Below are 9,923 nucleotides of genomic sequence, written 5' to 3'. Positions count from 1 at the left end.
TCAGGGATAATCTGGGAACCCTTCACAGACATCCCCCAAAATCAGGGAAATTTGGGAGCCCTTCCCAGCCATCCCCCCAAAACAGGGAAATCTGGGAGCCCTTCACAGCCATCCCCCAAAATCAGGGAAATCTGGGAGCCCTTCCCAGCCATCCCCCAAATCAGGAATAATCTGGGAGCCCTTCACAGACATCCCCCAAAATCAGGGAAATTTGGGAGCCCTTCACAGACATCCCCCAAACTCAGGGAAATTTGGGAGCCCTTCCCAGACATCCCCCAAAAACAGGGAAATCTGGGAGTCCTTTCCAGCCATCCCCCAAACTCAGGGAAATCTGGGAGCCCTTCCCAGCCATCCCCCAAACTCAGGGAAATCTGGGAGCTCTTCACAGCCATCCCCCAAAAAGTGAGAACCTGGAAGCCCTTCACAGCCCTTTTTAAAGTCATTTTCCCAGAAAAGGGGGAAACCTGGAAACCCATCCCCCAAATGGGGGAAACCTGGAATCTTTTTGCAGCCCATTCCAAAAAAGAGGGGGAAACCTGGGATTGGGAGAGGTGCTCTGCAGATATGGGTGGGACAACTCCCTCACCGCTGCTTCCTGGTCCCACCCAGCTCCAGCCTCTGCCTCTCCCAGGGCAGGTGGGCACATCCCAGCCTTGGCTTTGTCCTTTGGCTTGCAGTGATGATGATGATGATGATGATGATGATGATGATGATGATGATGATGATGATGATGATGGTGATATGACATGTCGTAGCTGCTCTGGATTTTCCCATTCCTGGGGGCTTGCACAGGTTACCCCTGGGGTGGGAACTGGTCCCACCAAGGCCAGGCAAGATGGGGCAGCTGCCAGGGATGGGGCAAGAGCTGCCAGGTCACTGCAGACTGACCTTCCCAAATCCTGTGGGGACAAGCTCTGAACCCCAAACACCTCTGACAGGGACAGTGAGTCCCAGACATGGCCAAGGGGTGTCCTGGGTGCTGGATGCCAGTGTGGTCACCCCTCACTTGGGGACCCAAGGCCACCACCCCCTCTGTGACAGAGACCCAGATCTAAGGGCAGTGGGAAGAGCCAAGGCTGGGTGCAGGAGCACAGGGACCACTTTTCTACCCATCCACGTGTAGGGTGATGGAGCAGGGATGGGGCTGAGCCCTCCTGTTGCAGCTGGGGCACCCACTCAGCCCCTCGGACAACCCCTCAGCCACCCCCCACCCCTGGGCACACACTCAGCCAGTGCCACCAGGGGAAGGTGGAAAGGGACACCGTGGTGGCTCCGCAGTTATTGGGCTGAGGCGGAGGACACAGGAATATTGCTGCCATCAGGGCCATAAATCCATGGAGACACAGCAGGAGGGAGGGCTGGGGGAGGATGAAGAGGAGCCGATGGTGCGTGGCCGGGGAGCGGGTGGCAGCACCGGGGCACAGGGCCGTGATCCCAAACCCAGGTGAGCTCCGGCTGCAGGAGGTGACGGCCGGGCCACGAGCTGTCCCACGGGACAGCAGGAGGCCGGTGGCTGGCGACAGGCAGGTGCCACCGCCCAGGGACAGCCATTGCCAGCCAGAGCGTGGGGCCAAGCCAGGCTGGGGGCCGGCGGTGGCACCGAGCCGAGGGGCCGGCGGTGGGGCCCTGGGCACAATGACCCCCTTGAGGCCGCGGGCGCAGATGGAGACAAATGTCGCTGTTGTTCCCGGCGCGGGCTGAATGGCTCCTCTGTGCCCTGGCAGTGGGTGGGGAGCCGAGCGGCTCGGGGTGGCCGCGGGCACCCAGTGCCGGCCCCGGGGAGCCGGGCAGTGCCCGGCCACAGCCCCGCGTCCCCCGCCAGCCGCTCCCTCTGCCCCTTCCTAGGCCGGCAATCCACGGCCGGGATCCAGGCGATGCCATAAACACCACAGTGGAGTGGGGAGGCTTTGGAAAAGCCGACATTTGCGGGGAGCTACCCTGGGAGAGCTTATTCCATGTCGGAGCAGCATCAGCACCCCCGCCCTGTGCCACCCGCTCCCCTGGCACCTCGGCCAGCCCAGGACAGGACTGGGACAGCCCACAGCCAGCAGCGCAGGCAGAGGAAAAGGTGATGGATGCCGGGGATTTTCAGGATGCTTGGGAGCTTGTGGAGTGCTTGGAGGGTGCCAGGATGATGGAGGGGACAGCAGGATGCCTGGAGGGCTGTTCGGTTGCTTGGGGGGCAGAGGGATGCTTAGGGGGCAGCAGGATGGCTGGGGCAGCTGTTGGGATGCTTGGAGCATTTTGGAATGCTGGAGGGGTGTTGGGATGCTTGGGAAGCAGCTCTGTGGGGCAGGAGGCCTGAGGGGTGTGGGAATGGATGTTTGCACCCATGGGAGTACACAAAGGGGACAGGAGGGTAGGAAGCACCGTGCCTGTGTGCCTGTGTGGAATGGGGCCTGTGAAAAATTGGCCATGGATTTGTGGGATCAGGTGGAGCAAACAGCAGGTGGATATGCCTTGGGTATGGCAGATACAGGGGTTTGGCCCTAAAAAAAGTTGATTCTATAGGGAAAATTCAGAAGCAGGATCTGGGATGCTTCCAGAGAGCTGGGAAGCTGCAGAGCTGCGTGGCCCGGCCTGTCCCAGGGGTCACTCCTGAGGAGAGGGCTGGTGCAGCCGTGTCCTCTGGCTGGGAATTTCAGCCGCAGGCGCCACAGCCACTCCGTGCCCGTGGGAGCCCCAGGAACATGCCTGGCTCACCACGTTCCCCTTAATGAGTTCATTCTCTTAGCAGCTTATTAATAATTAAGCTGCTTATTGAAGGCAAAGTAAATAGAGAGGCTGGGCTGAAAAGTGTTTGCCAGAACCACCCCTGGGAGCCAGGCAGGGTGGAGGGAGTCAGTCCCTTGGCATTCCAGAGCACCAGGATGGGCTGCCATGGGGGCCCTGGGGGGCTGGCGAGATCCCATCAGGATCTATATCAAGATCTGTTGGGACCCATCTGGTCTCAGGATCCCTTGGGACCCATCACGAGGTTCATGGTACCATCTCACTCGCTCCCATGGGATCGGTGCCAGTGCTGGGGAACCTTGGGGCACAGCTCTGCTCTCACCCGGCAGCACCCACAGAAGTGGGTGTCCTCCCTGCCTCTCTCCTGTGGCTTTTCCAGGTGGTGCCAGGTGCTGACCGTGGTGGCATCACAGCCACAGTGTAAAACTGAACTCCAGCTGCTCCTGGGCACATGGAGCCCTCTGGCACTGACAGCCACACGGTGATCTTGGGGTATAGCCAGAGCCATCTGCTCCCCCTGCAGTGACACCACAAATTCCCTGGAAAACCACCCGGGAAGAGACTGGATGCACCAGCCCTGCCTATTCCAGTGGTCCCTGCTGCAGGACAAGGTGGGAGAGGCCTGGATGAGCTGTTGGGGTGCTCCTGGTGCCCTCCTCCCAGTCCCCCCTGTCCGCGGCGCTGTGCCCAGTGCCCGGCCGCAGCCCGGGGCTCCGGTTGCATTTTCCATTCATTATTCACTGAGCTGGAAATCTCGGCAGCACGAGGCGATCCGAGCCGGGGGGGCCGGCCGGGGGAGCGGCGGGAGCAGCGGCAGCACCGGCTCCGGTACCGGGGGAGCTGCGCGGGGGGCTCGGGGGGAGTGTCGAGGGGTGATGGGCGGCTCTTCCCACAGGGATTTCACCCCGCCGGGTTATCCTCTGGAGATCTGAGGTGCCGAGGGGTGATGCGCGGCGGGGAAAGGGGTCGGGGGGTTATTTTGGGGATGTCACTCGGGGGCAGCGGGGCCGCGGCATGCGGAGGGATGCGGAGGCAGCGCCGCTCGGTCCGGCCAGGCTGGTCCCGCCGCTGCCCAGCGGGGGCTGCGGGGCCGGGGCTCTGCCCCAGCTCGGGGGGCGCTCCGGGCCTGGGGCTGTACCCGCAGACCCCACAGCGGGGGCCGCCGTCACGGGTGGCGTGTCCCGGTGTCCCCGTGTCCTGCCGCAGGGGACGGCCCTGCTGCAATGCGGTGTCACAGCTGACGGTGACCCCCCCCCCGTGTCCCCGCCTGTGGCGGCGGAGGGGGACGGGGGGAGCGCTGGGGATGGGGCGGCCTGTGGGGGGACCTGTGTGTGTGTGTGTGTGTGTGTGTGTGTGTGTGTCTGTGTCTGTGTGAACATGTACTGGGGGGTCTGTGTGTGTGAACACGTAATTGGGGGCTCTGTGTGTCTGTGTGTGTGTGTGAATATGTATTGAGGGCTCTGTGTGTGTATGGGTGTGAACATGTATTGGGGACTGTGGGTGTGTGTGTGAACATGTGTTGGGGGCTCTGTGTGTGTTTTGGGGGCTCTGTGTGTGTATGAACATGTATTGGGGGCTCTGTGTGTGAGAACATACGCTGGTGTATGAACATGCACTGGGGTGTGTGTGTGTGAATGTGCATTGGTGTGTGTGTGTGTCCTCATGCATATGTGAGCACACATGAGGCTTGTGGTGTATGTGTGCTCCTGTGTGTGCATCAGTGTGCACGTGTGTGTGTGAGTCTCTGTGCCCTTGGTGGGATTCATGGGTTCATCCATGTGTGTGTGATTCAACCTGAGATTGGCTCAGTTGGTTAAATCTTGGCTGTAACAATGCCAAGGTCATGGGTTCAATCCCCTGTGTGGGCCATTGATTGAAGAGCTGGACTCGATGATCCTTGGGGGTCCCTTCCAGCTCAGAACAGTCTGGGATTCTGGGATTCTGTGTGTCTGTGTGTGCATCTGGATGCATGAACACACACATGTTTGCTGCTCTGTGGGCCTGCACACGCAGGAATATTGATTTCAGCTGGGACAGAGTTAATTTCTTCTCAGTAGCTGCCCCAGTGCAGAGATGTGTCTATGTCTGTGTGTCCTTGTGTGCACACTCAGATGTGTCCCTGTGTGCACACGTGTGTCCCGGTGTGTCCGTGCACACACGTGGTGGATGTCCATGCAGGTGTGTGCTCTTGCCTGCTGGCCCCTGTGTGTGTGTGTGTGTGTGTGTGTGTGTGTGAGTGTGGTGTTTGGGGGGCGCCATCCTGCCCCACACCCCTCTGTCCCCAGCTCCGTGTCCCCAGCCCCGCCCGGGCCAGTGTGGGGGGTGATGCCATGGCCAGAGGGGCCCCCTGAGCCCCCTGCTGGTGCCAGAGAGGCTGCACAGCTGCTCTGGGTGGGTATGGTGGCACCCAAAACATCCTCCTACAGCAGCTCCTGCTCCAGCCAGGACATTTTCCTGGGAGAATGGATCCCAGCATCCTTGGGAAGCTCCTGCCCGTGCTGGTGGTATCCCAGCCAAGGATCCCGCTCTGCCCCTGGGCTGCCCATGGCACAGCTGCCCCTTTCCCCAGTCCCAGCACTGCATCTTCTCCCACTGCTCCAGCATCGGGCCTGGGAGTCACTCAAGGTTTCCTCAGGGTGGGCAAAGGGTGGCTGGGCAGACCTGCTGGGTCTGGGCCACAGATTTGCTGTGCCTGTGGCAGGGACAGACCTGGTGCCGGTGAACTGCCATGCCCGCGAGATGCCCATGTGCCTCTGCACACACCTCCCAGTCTCTGTGTCCCCATCCCAGTCCCCAACGTTGCTCCTTTTCATCTGCAGGTGACCAGGATGCTGTGCCATGGGAAGCCCTGGAGGTCCATGTGCAAGGGGCTGGTCCTGGGGACCCTCCTGACCAGCTTCATGTTGCTGCTCTACTCCTACGCTGGCCCCCCGCTGCAAGTCAGCGTGACTGAGTGAGTCTGGGGTCCCCACGTGTCCCCCCACAGCCCGAGAACCCCCAGCTGGAGATGGTCCAGGCTCTGGTGGCTTCACACCAGGATGTCCCTTTCCTGCTGGAGGCTGCACCGCATCCCAGGGGCTGCAGGGGAGGTGGATCCCAACTCCTGGGGTCACTGGAGCCTGGGGGGGCACTCATTCCAGGAGCACTCGCTGCTCCTGGGTGAAAAGAGAAGGGAAGAGGGAAGAGAAGAGGGAAGGGAGAAGAAAAGGAATGATGATGAGGGATGGAGAGGAAAGAAGAGATGAAGAGAAGAGAGGAGGGAAGAGGAGTCGAGTCTTGGGTTCTTTTGCTGCTGATACTCTGCAGAGCTCAGCTCCCGTGACTCATGTCATCAAATTTATCTCAAGGTTATAAGCAAGATCCACGTGCCTCATAAGCACTATCGCATGGGATCGTTAGCAAGATCATCTTGGCGTGTTCATTAAAGGCATCCAAAGTCACTCAGTTCATTAAGGGCATCCAAAATCTCCCAAGATCGTGCACCCTATTCCCTGCCCTGGACAGCTCAGATAACACCCCTCATATCCTCCTGTATTTCTTGGGAACCTGTGAGCTCATCTGTGGGGCCAGGCTCCAGAATTATTTCTCTTTGGATCCCTCCATGGATCCCACAAGGGGCTCATGACTGCTACAAGGGCTTGAGAGCTCCCAAACCTCACACATGGATCTCATAGGGCTTGATAGCTCTCAGACCCCATAAGAATGTTATCAGCTCCTCGCCATGGAGTTATAGCCATGGAAAGCTCCCCTTGATGCACTTCTCAGCACCAGGACCACCACGGCTGTGCCCATGGGAGGTGGGGGGGCCCTGCTCAGGTTGCACTGGTGCTGGTGGGGACTGACTGCTGCGAAGACCCCATAGCAGCATATCCTCGGTGGCTGGGGTTGTCCAGGAGTGAGTGAGCACAGTTTGGTGGCTTGGAGATCCATCTGATGGTCAGGAGATTCATAGGGGTGGGGAGCTCTGCCCTGCTCAACAAGGGGCTCCTGATGGATGGGTGCCCTGGTCCCACTGTTCTGCCCCAAGCTGGGCTCATCTCCAATGGAGAGCCTGGGGGTGCTGGGGATGAGCACCCCTCTCCAGCAGCTGTTCCCAGGTCCAATACCCATCCTCAGGTCCAGCATTTATTCCTATTTCCAGCACACATCTCCAGGTCCAGCAGTCCAAAACCTACTCCCAGGTCCGAAACCTATATTCCCAGGTCCAGCAGCCATTCCAGGTCCAGCACCTATTTCCAAGTTCCAAAACCTATTCCTATTTCCAGCACCCATTCCCATTTCCAGCACCCTTTCCAATTTCCAGCACTCCTTCCCATTTCCAGCACCCGTTAGCAGTTCCAGCACCCATTCCCATTTCCAGTACCCATTCCCATTTCCAGCACCCGTTAGCATTTCCAGCACCCATTCCCATTTCCAGCACCCCTTCCAATTTCCAGCACTCCTTCCCATTTCCAGCACCCGTTAGCAGTTCCAGCACCCATTCCCATTTCCAGCACCCATTCCCATTTCCAGTACCCGTTCCCATTTCCAGCACCCATTCCCATTTCCAGCACCCCTTCCAATTTCCAGCACTCCTTCCCATTTCCAGCACCCGTTAGCATTTCCAGCACCCGTTAGCATTTCCAGCACTCCTTCCCATTTCCAGCACCCGTTAGCAGTTCCAGCACCCATTCCCATTTCCAGCACCCATTCCCATTTCCAGCATCCATTTCCAGACCCAGCTTCTCCGGGACAGAATAAGCCCAAGCCTTCACATTGGCTCAGCTGCCCTCACCACAGCCCTGTCTCTTCTCCCCGCCAGGATCCCCGTCCGCTCCTCCTGCTCCTCCCGCCCATCCCTCGCCAAGGCTCCAGCCGTGTCCAACGGCACGGGCGGCCCCTCGGGATGGAGCTGCCGGCCCAAGCTCAATGTCATGTTCATGAAGACCCACAAGACCGCCAGCAGCACCATCCTCAACATCCTCTTCCGCTTCGGGGAGAAGCATCACTTGAAATTCGCCTTCCCCAACGGCCGCAATGACTTCTTCTACCCATCGTTCTTTGAGCGCAGCCAAGTGCAGCACTACCAGCCCGGGCTGTGCTTCAACATCATCTGCAACCACATGCGCTTCCACTACGAGGAGGTGCGCAAGCTCCTGCCGCCCGACACCACCTTCGTCACGGTGCTGCGGGACCCCGCCTACCTCTTCGAGTCCTCGTTCCACTACTTCGGGCCCGTCGTCCCCCTCACCTGGAAGATAACGGGGGAGGACAAGCTGGCCGAGTTCCTGCGGGACCCCCGGCAGTACTACGACCCCAACGGGTTCAACGCTCACTACCTCCAAAACCTCCTCTTCTTCGACTTCGGCTACGACAACGCCATGGACGCGGGCAGCCCGCTGGTGGAGGAGCACATCCGCGAGATCGACCGCCGCTTCCACCTCGTCATGCTGCTCGAGTACTTCGACGAGTCGCTGGTGCTGCTGAAGGACCTGCTGTGCTGGCAGCTGGAGGATGTCCTCTACTTCAAGCTCAATGCCCGGAAGGGCTCCCCCGTGTCCCGGCTGACCCCCCAGCTCTACGAGCAGGCGACTGCCTGGAACCTCATCGACGCCAAGCTCTACCGCTATTTCAATGCCACCTTCTGGCGTAAGGTGGAGGCCTACGGGAAGGAGAGGATGGCCAAGGACGTGGCCGAGTTGCAGAGGGAGAACGAGAAGATGACGAGCATCTGCATCGATGGGGGACATGCCGTGGACGCCAGCGCCATCCAAGAGTCCTCCATGCAGCCCTGGCAGCCCCTGGGGGAGAAGACCATCCTGGGCTACAACTTGAAGAAGAAGATCAACAAGAAGCACCAGAAGCTGTGCCGCAAGATGCTGACTCCTGAAATCCAGTACCTGACTGACCTGGGGGCCAACCTCTGGATCACCAAGCTATGGAGTTACGTGCGGGACTTCCTCAAGTGGTAGGGGCTGGCAGGTGCCCTGTGCCCCCCCGGGAAGAACCAGGTGCTTTAGTTTTTCTTATTCATGGTTCTTATGGTTTGGAACTGGATGGAGGCTCTGGCACCCAGGAACTCTTGGGGAAACCCTCCATCACCTTCCTGCAGGGCCCCAGCTTGGGCAGGAGAGCAGACTCTGCCTCCACCTGCAGGGTCAAGGAGTGAGGGTTCAGGGATGGTGTTTTCCTGCAGGATCCACTTCTTTGTTCCCCACAGAAAGTCTGGAGAAGGCATTTGTGAAGGGTGGCCCCACCACGGTGGGAGCAGGACATCCATCCATCACCATGTTGCTGGGGGCACCCCAGTGTGGGCAGGGACGTGCCGGGACAGCAGTGGCAGAGGGTCCCCCTTGCCTGGGATGGGCAGAGCTGCCCGTGGGGAGCCCGGCCCTCCAGGACCTCCTCAAATCACCCTTAAATGCCCTGTTTTTGGGGTGTTGGAATGTCAGAGCCTGCTGCACCAGGCCAACCCATGGGTGTGGTGAGTGCAGCACGTTCTCAGCCCACCCACAGCCATCACTCCGTGGCAGGCTATGACCCAGAGAAAGCTCTTTGGAGATTGGAACACCCACCCCAAAAGCCCTGGCATTTATCAACAGATCCCTGTGGGCAAAGGGAACCCCCTCCCTGCCCCCTGTCATCCCAGTTAGAGGGCCCTGTGGCCCTGGACTCCCCAGGGGACATCCCAGATGGCCAACGGGGTCTGGTGAGAACTGGCATGGGGAGCAGATGGGGAGTGGGGTGTGGTGGGCACTGTCCCTGTGATGCCATCCCAGGTATGGTGGGGATGCCGAGGGCAGGGTCCATCCCACCCTGCCTTGGGGACAGACCTCGTGTGTCCCAGCTGGGCTGGATGACACTGGCGACACCGTGTCCTGCCAAGAGTGGCCCTGTCTGGGCACAGAGGTGGCACCGGTGGCTGAGCCTCCCCTGCAGCAAAGGGATTGCCCCGGCCCCCAGCCCGTGTTTGACTCCTGTAAAGACCAGGAATAAAAAAAAACAATTCTACTTTTGTAAGATAATTGTGTCTTTGGCAGTTTTTAATGTAGGGATGGGCCAGCCAGTCTCCAGCCGTCTCTGGGATGGGATGGGATGGGATGGGATGGGATGGGATGGGATGGGATGGGATGGGATGGGATGGGATGGGATGGAATGGGATGGGATGGGGATGTCCCGGTGTGAGGCTGTGTGGCCACAACAGGAGGTTC

General features: G+C 59.7%; 1 protein-coding gene across 3 annotated transcripts; it reads left to right on the top strand.

Annotated features, from left to right (window-relative positions):
* Positions 1–3,291: 3,291 nt before the first annotated feature.
* On the top strand, positions 3,292–9,696 carry GAL3ST1 (galactose-3-O-sulfotransferase 1). Of its 3 annotated transcripts, none has more exons than XM_071572080.1 (3): positions 3,292–3,344; positions 5,553–5,686; positions 7,535–9,696. In XM_071572080.1, exons 1-3 carry the CDS (start codon positions 3,300–3,302, stop codon positions 8,682–8,684), a joined length of 1,329 nt encoding a protein of 442 aa, XP_071428181.1. In that variant the 5' UTR covers positions 3,292–3,299; the 3' UTR covers positions 8,685–9,696. The 3 variants fall into 3 exon arrangements, with proteins under 3 accessions (XP_071428181.1, XP_071428182.1, XP_071428183.1); XM_071572081.1 differs by lacking the exon at positions 3,292–3,344 and adding an exon at positions 3,518–3,561; XM_071572082.1 differs by lacking the exon at positions 3,292–3,344 and adding an exon at positions 3,591–3,666.
* The last annotated feature ends 227 nt before the right edge of the window (positions 9,697–9,923 follow it).

This window comes from Pithys albifrons, chromosome 17 (assembly GCF_047495875.1).
Source record: "Pithys albifrons albifrons isolate INPA30051 chromosome 17, PitAlb_v1, whole genome shotgun sequence".
Taxonomy (NCBI): Eukaryota; Metazoa; Chordata; class Aves; order Passeriformes; family Thamnophilidae; genus Pithys; species Pithys albifrons.
This window is presented reverse-complemented; position numbering and strand designations above follow the sequence as displayed.

Excerpts from the sequence above, each read along its gene's own strand:
- GAL3ST1 (XM_071572080.1), top strand. The coding sequence starts at position 3,300 with ATGCACCAGCCCTGCCTATTCCAGTGGTCCCTGCTGCAGGACAAG. Across the intron at positions 3,345-5,552 it reads GGTCCCTGCTGCAGGACAAG|GTGACCAGGATGCTGTGCCA; the intron begins GTGGGAGAGGCC and ends TTTCATCTGCAG. Across the intron at positions 5,687-7,534 it reads CTGCAAGTCAGCGTGACTGA|GATCCCCGTCCGCTCCTCCT; the intron begins GTGAGTCTGGGG and ends TCTCCCCGCCAG.